At 52.5% G+C, this 13263-nt stretch overlaps 1 protein-coding gene across 1 annotated transcript in view; it reads right to left on the minus strand.

The window, feature by feature from the left end:
* LOXHD1 (lipoxygenase homology PLAT domains 1) overlaps nucleotides 1-13263 on the minus strand; it is a 153017-nt gene that overhangs the window by 31874 nt on the left and 107880 nt on the right. Inside the window, exons 26-31 of the mRNA XM_043557181.1 lie at nucleotides 11640-11756; nucleotides 10533-10695; nucleotides 6912-7066; nucleotides 2831-3040; nucleotides 2589-2724; nucleotides 478-686 (exon numbers count right to left, since the gene is read on the minus strand). Coding sequence (XP_043413116.1) covers nucleotides 478-686; nucleotides 2589-2724; nucleotides 2831-3040; nucleotides 6912-7066; nucleotides 10533-10695; nucleotides 11640-11756 — 990 coding nt within the window. The remainder of the gene's footprint in view (nucleotides 1-477; nucleotides 687-2588; nucleotides 2725-2830; nucleotides 3041-6911; nucleotides 7067-10532; nucleotides 10696-11639; nucleotides 11757-13263) is intronic.

Below are 13263 nucleotides of genomic sequence, written 5' to 3' on the forward strand. Positions count from 1 at the left end.
AACTGGCGGCCTCGGTCCTACAGCTGCCAGGAAGTGGATTCCGCCAATGACCTTGGAAGAGGACCCCGAGCCTCAGACGAGACCACGGCCCCAGCAGCAACTTGATTCAAGCCCAATGAGATGTTGGAAAGAGGCCCAGCTAACTCGCATGTGGACTCCTGGCCTGGGAAACGGGGAAATAATACATCTGCGTGTTCTTCTGCTAAGTTCACGGGAATTTGTCACCCGGCAATAGAAAACTAATACATCAGGCTTCCCCACTGGGTGGGTGGAAAAAGACCTGGCTGGGTGGTGACTCATTCCAGGTCACCTAGCCAGCTGATGGCAGAGGCCAGGGGACCTTCCCCGACTACCTGCTCTGAGGTGGAGCTCCAGGTTGGTTGCTCGGCCTGCCCTCCATACTCCCTCCCACTACGTACTGGTTGGCTCCTTCCTTCCCTCGGTGTGGGCACCATCCCAGGACCCCGGGACCAGCACCTCTATTTTCTTGATGATGCCCACATCCAAGCCAGCAACATAGAACTCCTCCACGGAGCCACAGCTGAAGCCCTTCTTCCCCCGGGGGAAGTCCAGCCAGATGCGGTTACTGCGTTCATCATCCTCCCCGATGAGGAGGACAAAGGCCCGGCTGTCGGTGGCTGCGTCCTTGTGTTTCCCGGTGGTGACTGACACGTAGTATGGAATCACTGCAAGAGATCAGGGGGCCCAGCCTCAAAATGGGCCAGGTGGACTCGGGGTGGGCTCACAGATTTGGAAATGACTTTTGGAGAGCAAAGTGCACCAGAGCTTTCTAGACTGCTGAATTATCTATGATGAGCGTCTACTCTCCAGGGGATGAGAGATCGGTATCTCCCACGCGAAGATCATCCTAAAAGAGCATCCTTGACACTTCTGGAAAGCCCCATTGACCAATTATCTCAGTTGTGCCCGGCACTCCCTTGTGAAGTAGGGTAAGAAAATAACCTTTCACCAGGTACAGGGGTTAGATGCCTGAAAAGCTTACCTCAGTCAGCAAAAATAAGGTTGTTAAAAACAAGGCCTCACGGAAAGTAGGAATTTGGGGAAGAAAAATAAAATAGCATTATATGTGTAGCATGGTAAATGAAAGTTCTAGAAGGCAGCCCCATTTCCAAAACAGACTAGATTAACCCGCAGGAAAACTTGCTCAGGTAGTGCAGCATAGAGTTCTAGTTGCCCAATGAGTACCCATTCTCCTTGCAGCTAGGGGTGGTCATAAAATGCAACCAGATATTGTTGGGCGGGTTTCTGGGGGAACTTTCTGACTCAGCTGGGAGGAGCACCCTTTTACCCCTTATCCTTGCATTCATTCTGCTTGGAATGTGGGTGTGATGGCTGGAACTCCAGCAGTCATCTTGGAACCATGGGCAGTCTTTAGAAAGGAAGTCACTGACTTTATTGGAACTGCTGTGCCTGTCTCGTTGCCTATATGTGCACTTTTATGTGTGAAAAAAGGAAAATCCCTCATTTGTTTAAGCTACTATCTTGTCTATGTCACTTGCAGTTACTAACTGATACAAGTTGGAAACCCTTCTCTGGGAATATCTTGAGAGACAATGCTCTGGTATAGGTTAGAGGTTATATGGTTACAGGTTATGTAATTTGTATCTCTTTGAAAGTTTCCAAACTAGACCTTCTTGGCTGGAATTACCAGTACTGTTTTCTGCACCTGCCAGTGGCCTTATTTCACCTTTATAGGAGGATCCCCTTGGCCTTTCACAGTTTATCATAGTGCTTAATTCGGGAGAAATACTTCTTGTGGGTCCTGTCATTTATTCACATAGTGAGAGGGTAGAATAGAAAATGATTGACGCACTCTGGCCAGCCCCAGAGGCCCCTCCCCGCCCCCCGCCGCACACACACATTGTCTCCTGGGGAGGAATACAGTGGTTGTCATGCTCTATACTTAAGAGAGCTGAACAGATAGGCAGTGCCTTTAAATGTCCAATAGACAAACACAGAACTACTTTTTCTCAAAACTCTGGTTGGAACAATGAGCTTGTCAGGGCATTACAGCATCACTTTATGGAGGAGGGGAAAACTGAGGCCAAAAGAGTGACTGTCTAAGGTCACATATATTATTGTCTAAACCAGAAATGGAACTTAAATCCCCCTAAAGCCATCTTAGAAATTCTTCCTCTGTCTGACCACATCACACTGTGCCTTAAGTCTACACGGCTGAAGTCCTCTGGGTGATGCTCTCCTGACATGCAAAGTGTTCCGACTGCTGCTGTGTGGGTCTGGAGAGAACTGTCCCAGGCCCATGGGGCTGAATCTACATCCTGAGAGTCTGGGTGAGGGCAGAGTTCACGGTGATAGCCTCCTGGTAGTGGGTCAGTGGATTAAGGGTATCATCACCCTGACTACTCTTAGCCTTCGTTTCTCCATCGGCAACAGGGCTGATGGCTGCCCCTGTTGGGCTGTTGTGGGGATGGAAAACTTGGTGTGAATTACAAAGTGCTAGGTAGAAGTCACATGATGGTGGGGCTAATGCATGGCCTGTCCAAGAACATCTTGAACACACGTCCCGGTGCCTGCCTCCCCTCTGCTGAGCCCCCGGCTTGGCCTACCTGGGCCCTCCTGCACGTAGTCAGCCATGGGCCCCGTCACTGTGGCAATGTCGATGTCGTCCATCTTGGAGCTCAGGGCGATCTCCCAGAAGTCAGCCGGGCTGCTACAGTTGCTGCTTCGGTCCCCAGTGTACTCCTGCCCAGGAGCATGACCCAGTCCCCATTATGGCTCTGGCCCCTTCTGCCACAGTACGAGGTACGGCTGAGCCAAGTCCCCCCACCCCACACCGCCTTTCCCACACCTTCTCATAAAAGAGCCTCTCGAGCCTCCCGTCTTCCTTCTTCAGGGACAGCCAGCGCCCGCACAGGAACAGGAACTCGTCCTCATTGGTGTCATTCCAGATCTCCACCTTCTCCACATACCAGTCTGCGCACCACTTGGTGTTGTCGTGGCGGAGCTTGATCTTGTAGATGACACCCAGGTCAGCGGCCTCGATGATGAAGGTGTCGGCCTGCGGAGTCCAGGTGTGGGGACTCGGGTGGGGGTGTGCCCCACCTGCACCCACTCCAACCCCGACCATCCAGTACCTTCCATACCCCGCAGTTGTGGGGCTGAACAGACCTTCCTAGATGGAAACCCTCCAGGCCCAAGTCCCTACCACTGAGCGTTTGGTATTCTGAGGCCTCCCTCGCTTCCACAGCGGCCCTGTTTTGCAGTCCTGTTCCTCCTGGGATAAGCCTTGTGGATGCTTGGAGGATGGAACGCAGGCAGGAGTGGGCCAGACGAGGGCGCTTAGCCTGGCCCTGGTACCTGGATGTCCTCGCTTACGTTGAGTATCAGCACGAGTTCAGGTGGGAGGCAGGAGGGAGTAACGGGGAGGGGCTCAAAACGCCCAGGGGGAAGCTGGGAGGCAGTCCGAGTTGCTGCTGGACCAGGGCCAGAAGAGAGGCAGAGCTGGGGGAGGTCAGGCTGAGGGCTCAGGGACAGCAGCTGTGGTGCAGGTGGTTTTATGTGGGGTGTGATGTAAGGCCCTCTGGGTCCGATTACCCCTTCCATAAAGTGTCCTTACACTCCTGGGCGCTTGGACTCTTTGGGGGTTGCTCAGTGAGATGTGGAGATCCAGGCCCTGAGTGAGGTATGGTCAAAAACACAGGCTGAATGTGGCTGGCAGGACCGTGAAGCAGGGCAGGAGAGGCCGGTGACCCTGAGCTACAGTGTTTTTCTTCCAGAAGGTGGAAGATGTGCTGAGTCACTGCTGAGTGCTGGGAACCCAGAGATAAATCCGATAGGCAGCGTCTGCCCCTCCTTGGGACCTCACGGCCCAGAGAGGGAGAGGGCCAGGTGGATAATCACAGCCCATGGGTGAGGAGCAGCCACCTGCCTGGGGGCTAGAGGCAGGGCTGGGAAGACTCTCCAGGAGGTGGCATTAAGCTAAGGGTGGGGGCCGGGCCTTTCTGGCACCACAGCAGGTGACTGCAGGCAGAGGAAACTGCAGGTGGGCAGTGCGCGGCTGACCCTGCAGGCTGCAGGGCTCTGCTACCTGGCTGAGATCACCGGAGCAAAAACAGGCACAGCCTATGACACAGCGATTCCACCTCTTTCCTTCTGTCCTCAGGAGAGGACAACTTTATGTGTGCACAAGGATGCTTATTGCAGGGTAATTTTTACAGTGGAAAACTGGGAGCCATCTGGTGTCCAGTGCTTGGGGAACGGCTAAATAACCATGGTGATATTGTGTGCAGAATGTCACATGTTGTGGTGGTTCCAAAGAATGAGCCAGCTTCATCTACACTCGAATATCTTGACATAGGGAGGTTGCACGCCAAAAGCAGGCTGAAGAAACATTCGTATAGGAATGATGTCATATATATATATATATATATATATATATATGGATTTTCTATGGGCACACGTACATGGATGCAGAGAAGATGCCCAGAAAGGTCTGGCAACAGGAGAGAGCGTGGGGTATTCTGCTGTGGACACTCCATACAGGCTGCCTGGTGGGCCATGAAAGGTTGTGAATCCTACAAAGGGCCCAGGCCAGATCTGGGGATCAGCGGAGGGCCCTTGGCCGGCTGAGTGACTGTCACCTTTGGCTAGGTGACATGAGGAGGTGCGGCAGGCAGCCAGGGTGGTTCAGGAAGCCAGGTAAGCTGAGAAAGGGCTAAGGAGCTGACAGGGCTGGTCTGGGAGCCGTGTGGAAGGGAGACTCTCCAAGACCTGGCTTTGGTCTAGATGTGGGTGGGGGGATGCTGAGTGGGGGAGGGTGTCAAGGGGGACTTCTATATTCTGGAGGAGATAATTAGAGAAATGGAAGCTGCTAGATGCTCAGCAGTGAACTTAAAGTCACGTAAATCATCCGTGACTAAGCCAGAAGTAGCTCCAGTTCCCTTGATAGGACATCATAACTGGCGGGAAGGAAAGGGAAGAAGTGGTGTAGAACGGGACAAAGGTTTTTCTCGTGACATAACAATTGCCTAGAGAGAAAAAAAATCTGACTCTGAATCCACGTGGAATGGACTGCATCACCTTCATTTATAAGTTCATTCATTTATGAGTATGTATGGTGCCTCTTCTGTGCCCGGCTCCGTGGGTGTGGCCACAAACCAACATCTACCTGTCAGCTCTGCACATTGCTGTCTTACAGTGCAATCACCAGATGCTGGCTCCGGGCATCAGCGAAGGCAGCCGAAGGTGAGCTCCCCAATCCTCAGCACTGATGAAGAGCTAGGCACCTCAGAGTTTCTAACTCAGTGAACCTACTTTACGGTGGAAGAAACTGAGGCACAGAGATGCGAAGAAACTTGCCAAAGACCACAGGGCTAGTCAGTGTCAGAGCCAGGATGTGAACGTGGGTGATCTGGCCCCAGCCACAGGGCTGACTGCTGAATGGCACTGCCACATCCCACAACAGCATAGGTGACAGAGCTTGTCCCCAGTATAGAGTCCGGGACATCGCGTGAGCCACTTAAGTGTACCTCTCTGTATTCCATTTTTCCCCGAAATGGATAGGCCTCCTATTAGCTACCTTACCGGTGCAGCAAACCATTATATCTCATGTGCGTGTGTGTGTGTGTGTGTGTGTGTGTGTGTGTGTGAAATTATTTCCCCCTGATACAAAGTGTTCTTACATCTCTTGTCCTGTTTTTCAGCCCAGGGGTCTAAGTAGCTATCATACTGCTACTCCCACTTCCAAAGCAGTAAACCAAAGCTAAAAGTCAATGGTTCCTATCCGGATGATGGAACAAATGGATGGGAGCACCAGGGCCTGACTTCCCCGGGACCTTGAGGCCAAGGCTGGACTCCTTCCAGATGGCGGGGCCCATGGGGTCACCAGATGGCCGCAGACCCGCTTAGACGACACCTGCTATCCCTGCTCCAGAGCTCATTTCCTCCTCACAAGCAGGAAACGTTTCAGTGCCAAGGATCATGCCTGGCTGAGAGTCAGGCTTAAACAGACCCCTACTAAACACCCACTGCTCAGTACAGAAAACCCCTGCATGTGCATAGCCAAAGGCAAGACCACAGATCGGGTTACCTTGCTCTGATCACCTTGCAGCTACAGCCTGGTCTGTGGGGAGTTCTGGCAGATTTAGGTGAATGGAGTGAAGGCAAAGAGGCTGAGGCTGTGTGAAGGGGGTAAGGCAGAAAGGGCCTGGGAGAGAGCAGAGCTACCATGGGGAGAGGAGGGAAGTCGAGGGGCTGAGAAGAGAAACTGGGACAGAGGTCTTCCTTTTCCTAAAACCCCAGCAGGTCAGAGCCCTCTGCCTAATAGAGCACTTTCTTGGCACTTCCATAGATAGTTCAGGTCAAAGCAGACCTTAGCTGGGGGAGCGGGGTACTTGTCTGCTCCTCTAATCCCTCCGTGGCTCCCATGGGCCTCAGTTCTGCCCAGAGCTCTGCACAACACAGCTCAGCTGATTCACATCGGGCTCCTCATTTTACAGATGGAGAAACCAAGTCCACACAGGTTCAACCAGATAAGGAGCTGACAGGAGAGGCAGGCCTCCAGCCCCCGCCACTCTGATGTTCACCCCCATGCTCATCATCCGCCCATAGTGAGCTGGATTTTCTGATGATGACCAGCATCCCCCCCCCCGCCCCGCCCCAGTACAGCCAACTCAAACAGGCTTCTCAGTTGCCCAAACCCTACCCTCTGGTCTACCCTCCACCCCAGATGCAGGGCCCAGGGCCCATGCACAGGCTCAGAGAGGGGACCAGCTGCTCTGCAGGGAGAAGTGCAAGGCCAACCGCCCACATGAGGGAGCTTGACACCCCACAAGGTTCACAGACAGCTTCAGGGACCAAGAGCTGGCCCCCAGACACCTGGACCCAGGAGGGGAAGGGAAGGGGGTAAAAACTCTGTGTGCCCTGCATACCGTTCCTTTCTCGAACTTGTTGGTGCGGTTCTCTGACTTGCCAAGGTACCGCTCCCCAGTGTCCCCCAGATCTCCATAGATGGTGATGTAGACTTTAGCGTCCGTCCCTGCCCCAGGAACATTTCCGGTAAAGATCTGCACCGAGTACAGCACAACTGGGCGTGCAGTCGGACAGACAGACAAAGGGAAGAAAAGAATGGCATTGGCTTTAGGATTAAAGGAACTGTAAGCCCTCAAACCATCCACCCACCCAGCTGTCTGTGCTTCCAGCGGGGGAAGATGCCAGAGACTGCCTGACGTGTGTGCACGCTGTGGTCACTAAATCTACCTTCCCTGACACACGGACAACAATATGCCTGCCCGGGGCCCCTGGGTGGCTCAGTCGGTTGAGCATCCTACTCTTGATCTCGGATCAGGTCATGATCTCACGGTTGATGAGTTCAAGCCCTGAGTTGGGTTCTGTGCTGACAGCACAGAGTCTGCTTGGGATTCTCTCTCTCTCTCTCTCTCTCTCTCTGCCCCTCCCCTGCTCTTGTTCTTTCTCTCTCAAAATAAATATAAATTAAAAAAATAATATGCCTTCCTACTTGAGGGTGACTAGTATCCATGCCAGTTCCTTTGAGGTGGTTTTTAGAAAAAAATCAAATGTTTTTGAAAGTATAGCTTCCCCATAGTGTCCATTTCCTGATTTTTAAAAAATATTTATTTACTTGAGCTGAAATCAAGAGTCAGACACTTAACCAACTGAGCCACCCAGCTGCCCCATTTCTTTATTTTCCTTTATTCTCCAACTCCCTGCCATCCTGCACCTGCCCCAGTGACTGACACCCTCTTCTTCAGCTCCCATGGCCCATGGGAAGGGCTGGATAAATACTGGTGCCACAGTTATTAAAAGTTATTCATGAAAATAAAAACAAATGCTGTCTTGTCTTTGTTTTGCTGCTGCGGGCTCGTCGAGGAAGAATAAAGTATCTCTTTTTCCAACTTCCACCCCTAGGGGAAAGGCAAGAAGTGCATTTTTATGTGGCTAAGAATTCTCTGTCCCCTCTCTGTATTCCTCTGTCCTAAAAGCTTTGGAGTTTCAGGCCAAGGAAGAGGGGACTTAGCCAGATTATCCCCAAGGGGAGGGATGGAGATTGTGGCTTTGAGGTGAAGGGCGGGAGTGGCCAGCCTGGAGGAAGGTTGGTTTCCCTAGCCTGCGTGGGGGTGAGGGTTCGGGAGTCCGCTTGGGTGGCGGGAACCCCTCATCTGCACACAGAGTCCCCGCAGGGGGAAGGCTGAGGTGGTTATCTGGGAAATTGAAGCAAGGAGGCCTCATGGCCAGAGAGAGGGTCTCATGATGAAGCTGAAGTGTTTCTGGTCACACAGAGAAATGCCGACCCGCGTGTCTGCGGAGAACCAGCAGCAACCGTCACCATGTGTTGGGAGGACATAGGTGTCGGTGGTACCCGCCCTGGACTAAGGGCCAGGCCCCTCCTGTGAGGCTCAGGATTCTTATGAAGCCGAAAAAGAGGGATCCCCCGCTCCCTGCAGTGACTGAGATGGACTTTCTCACCAACCCCTGCAAAGTGGGCTCAGACCACATTTAATTAAATCAAAAAAAGGAAGATGATGTGAGTTACTCATACCCATGGTTATGGAACACGTTCACGCCCACAGAGTGGTTCCTATTATTTTCCTCTTTTTCCCTTGGACTCCACAGCATCATTCTCTCCTGCTCTCCATCTGCCTCTCTGGTCGCTCCTTCTGGAGCGGCTTTCCGGGTTCCTAATCTTCTTCCCGCCCCCCAGATGCCTGGTTCTGTCCGCTTCCCTCAGCTCCCTTCCTGCATGCTTTGGGTATTGACCTCTCTGAGTTCCCCAAGCCTGTGTCTCCAACCCAGTTCCCTCGTGTGCCCTGGATCCACATCCTTGTCACCTGGGGGACACGTCTGCCTTGACTAGATGTCACAAACTCACATGCAAACCTGAGCTCAGCCCCCTCCCGCAAGCCCCTTCTCCAAACCTTTTCCCCAGCCACCCTCCCTGCCCAGTGCTCTGCTCTGTCGACCTCTGACCTCCGAGGTGCCCCGTGAGCACAGCTCCCCAGAGCCTGCCCCCTCAGCCAGGGTGGGAACCAGAACCAGGCCCACTGCCCTCGGGCCCTACCTCGCTCAGCTCAGCACAGCATCTGTCAAGCATTTCACGTGCTGCATTAATAAATAAAACCTTCTCTTTGGTGTTTGAGAGTCAACATTACCCAAGTCTGTCTGGCTGACACTGACATGAGGTGACATTAGGAATCCTGTCACAGTTTAGACACAATCGACTGTCCTCCCCTTCATGTTTTCTCTGCCTTCACTTCCCAGCCGTGCATTCAGCCCTGCTCCGCACTGAGGTAGGACCTTTGCTAGGAACCCTCGTCCCAGAGTGGGGTGCTGTGTCACCAGGGGCTGTGGATGGATGGCCCTCCTTCTCCCCCTCCTGCACCCCCACTGCTCTTTCCAGTCCTTGGGGAATGGAACACTGATTCCGCTTCTGGGCGCTGAGCAATGCAGTTGTGCAGTCAAACCCGGCTATTTCTGGATCCTCCTCCCTCCCTTGTCCCACCCAAGCCACACGGCTCTTGGTGGAAAGATGTTTCCCTAGAAACATCGCCAGGCACCGAGTGGGTTTGTGGCATGTTATTGATACAGAACAGCCCAAGTGTGCCGCTGGGACAGCTTTCCAGGGCATCCTCTGGGACCCAAGTAGAAGAGGGAATTTTCCTCCAGATTTAGCAGCAAAGGGATTTGGGTAGGGAAAGGCACATTACGGAGGCAACACTTGTTTTTATCTCTAACCGAGTGGCAACTGAGATCAAAGGAAATGTTAGAGCTATAGCTGGTCTACATCCCCCTGGTTCCATATGGGGCCGGGAATCTTGGATTTTAGTCCAGTTTTTTCCAGAAGGAATGCAAGGCAACATATATGAGCCGAGTCTCCAAGCCTTCGGGGCATCTCTGATCCGTGCAGACCACCCCCATGGGGAGCCTGTGGTATTTTGCACCTCGCCAGTGGTAGAAAGCTTGTTTTTGGCAAGGAAATTTGATTTTTGATACAGCTAAAGCTTATTTAGGGCTGACTGAATAACCTGGGGATTGACAGGACAGTGGCATTGCTGCTCAGAAAAGAGGTGTGACTATCCCTGTCGTCCAGGAGGAACGCGTGCCTGTGTAAGGGCGTGCCCACACACTCGCATGCACACACAAATACATGCAGTCCAGGATGCTTCTTGAATCATACGCATCCTGTGAGATCAGAGAGGACCAAGCCTTGCAGAGGAGTAGTGAATAAACGAAGAGGAGGGAGGCCACAAGGATCAGGAGAATCCAGGCACAGAGCACACATGGGATGCAGTGTCACCATCAGGCCACGGAAAGACGTGCAGTGACACAGCCGGGACCCTGAAGAAGAGCCTGCCATTTATCAGCTGTGTGAACCTGGGCAGGTTAGGCAACCTCTGTGGGCCCCAGGTGCCCTCTCTACGGAGTGGAGATAATAACAGACCCTGCCTCCTGGGGTGCAAAGACTCGGCCTGGCACGGGGCAGGTGCCCTACAAGGAAGGGCTGCTGCTGACCGTGAGGAGGGCATCACACTTACTGTCTAGAGGTTCCTCCACTTCCTTGTAGACTTGCCTCAAGGACCCATCTCTCATGTATTTCTCAGTGAAGATATCATAAGGAACCAGTTCTCGAATGGTCTTCTTGTCATCTTCTGATGTGGCAAGCCATCGGTCACAAGGGAAAGTCAAGGTCTCTGTGCCCTGGGGTGAGGAGGCAAGAGGAAAATTAGCCCTTTGTGTGGAACCTTCTGACTTCAGTGATTCATCAGCATGTCAACACTCATGGGGACCAATGACAAGGGTCATTGAGCCCCACAGATAATGCAAAAGCCACCAAGGGAGGCCAGTATATCCAGTCTTATTCAAAGACTTCAACAACCACATCGGGGGTTGGCTCTTGAAGGTGGGGTTCCCAGGGTAACTTAAGAATAGGCATCAGTGGGGCGCCTGGGTGGCTCAGTTGGTTAAGTGGCCGACTTCGGCTCAGGTCATGATCTCACCGTGAGTTTGAGTCCCGCATCAGGCTCTGTGCTGACGGCTCAGAGCCTGAAGCCTGTTTTGGATTCTGTGTCTCCCTCTCTCTGACCCTCCCCTGTTCATGGTCTGTCTCTCCCTGTCTCAAAAATAAGTAAAAAACATTTAAAAAAAATTTAAAAAAAAATAGGCTTCAGAACCTCATCCCACAGACTCAGATTCAGTGGGTAAAGGGAGGGGCTCTGTATTTTTAAACTGCTCTCAGGTCACTCAACCACAGCCACAATTGAAACCTGCCTTCCACGTTTAGAATTGTGTGGCTTCAGGATGTTTGCCAAGTTGTTCTGGTGAGTTTTTTTCTGTGAGTTGACTTTGAGCAGCGGGAAGGGCATACTCGGTCACTCACATACTGAGGGTCACTCAGTAATGTGGCCCTGGGGGTGGGGCACAGAGACGGGGCTGCCCAGATGCTCCTCCTTGACCCTTAAACCAGGTTCTAAAAGATTCTGCCCTGGACCTGAGCTGGTTCCTGTACTCTGAATGAACTGGGTAAACTGTCCTCAGATTTTACCTCAACTTAATAAGGCTGCAGATTCTTATCAGGAATCCGCCTTGAATCTCCGCTGGAAAGGGGCAAAAGAAACAGCAGAACAGATCGGTCAGAAACTCACATCTTTATCGGGGAGGAGCCTGCGGATGTCCACGTGGGAGCAGTGCCACCCCGGATTTATGCCTGTGTTGTCATGGCCGATCCGAATTTTCTCAATGATTTCCCCTACATCTTCTAACTGTGGAAAGGAGAAAATGCACCAGATCGTAGTAGAAAAGTTCAGGAAAGTAAAACTCAGCAACATACTGTCTGCCCAGGGCATCCACTCTTGAGTCCCTTTGAACTTCCAGGGGCCGCTTTCTCCCAGTATGCCCCCACTGTCCAGCCAAGCCCGCCCCCACTCTCCTCTCCACACGCCATGCTCATGCTTCCCTTCCTCTCTCCCCACTTAAAATCAGCCTAGATTCCAGAACGCAGTTCCATCAACCTCTGGGAGGCTGTTCTCCTTTTCGTGGTGGAGCCCACCTCTCTGTCTTCCATTACTTACCACATGGTAGTTCATTCCCTGCTTGAGAACTGATTTGGGTTTCAGAAGAGGAATTCTGGCTCTGCCCATGCCCTGTCTTGTCAGCCTGACCTTCTCCTTGGCCCCTAAGGGCCCCCTCTGTCTCCAGCTACCCCTCTTCTATATCCTTCAAATTCCAGTCCCTCAAACTTGATGTTCTCTTGCCACAGGACCTTTGCACAGGCTCTTCCTGCTCTTCCACTCTCCTCTTCTTTAGCTAAACCTCAACCTCATCATTCAGGTCTCAGATCAAGGATCACTTCCTCAGGGAAGCCCCCCTCACCACCTCAAGAAACTCAAATCTCTTCATGAGAAGCTCTTACAGCATCCCATAGCACCCCTCTCCCCTGCACTTCTCACAGTCAGAAGTTTGCCTTCATTTGTGTAATATCGTCTTCTCTACCACTGAAAGCCACAAGGGCAGGCACTGCACCTGTCCTTGCCCATCATTCTATCCTTAAAACCTAGAACAGAGCCTGTGAACCCCAGAACTCAGGATACCTTTGCTGAAAGGATGAAAGAATGAGTGTTTCCTCATCTGAAAAACAGGTGTGACAGTATCAGTCAGGTTCTGTCATGGGCAATGTTGACCTTAACCATGGTCGTATGTGTGGAAGACTCACTGAATGGAAAAGCTGATGCTTGTGTCTGAAATTCAGGAGACACCATGTCTTGTCTCTCCTGCCTGGAGCCGATGGCACAGGGTGCAGGGGAGGGACTCTTGTCAGGAATGACTGATGCCCTGATCCTTCCACATCCCTTAACGAAGCAGTGGGATGGCCAGACACAAGGCAAGGGGGGATGTGCTGACTGGAGTGTCCTCGAAGCCTCTCTACGGAGCTGGCCGCCTGGCCGGCACCATCAAGTTCTCAGTGCTAGGAGACAGCAGAGTCAGCTCCACGGCAGGCAAGGGCTTTTGATGAGGGAACGGCATCTGAATGACAGATTAAGTCATTCATCAAACGCACAGCCTCTATAACTGCACACGGAGGTGACCTCTGAACAAAACGGAACAGCTTCCAACCACTGGTTTCCTTCTTCCCCACACACCCACCCACGGCTGGCAGCCAAGGACGGGCCCATCAGCCCTGCTGGGGGACCTGCCCGCACTCCTGTCTCCACCCTCATCCTTCCCAGTTGTAGCCACGGTGCTCCCACCTACCACCTATATAATCTGAGG

Source organism: Prionailurus bengalensis, chromosome D3, assembly GCF_016509475.1.
Source record: "Prionailurus bengalensis isolate Pbe53 chromosome D3, Fcat_Pben_1.1_paternal_pri, whole genome shotgun sequence".
Taxonomy (NCBI): domain Eukaryota; kingdom Metazoa; phylum Chordata; class Mammalia; order Carnivora; family Felidae; genus Prionailurus; species Prionailurus bengalensis.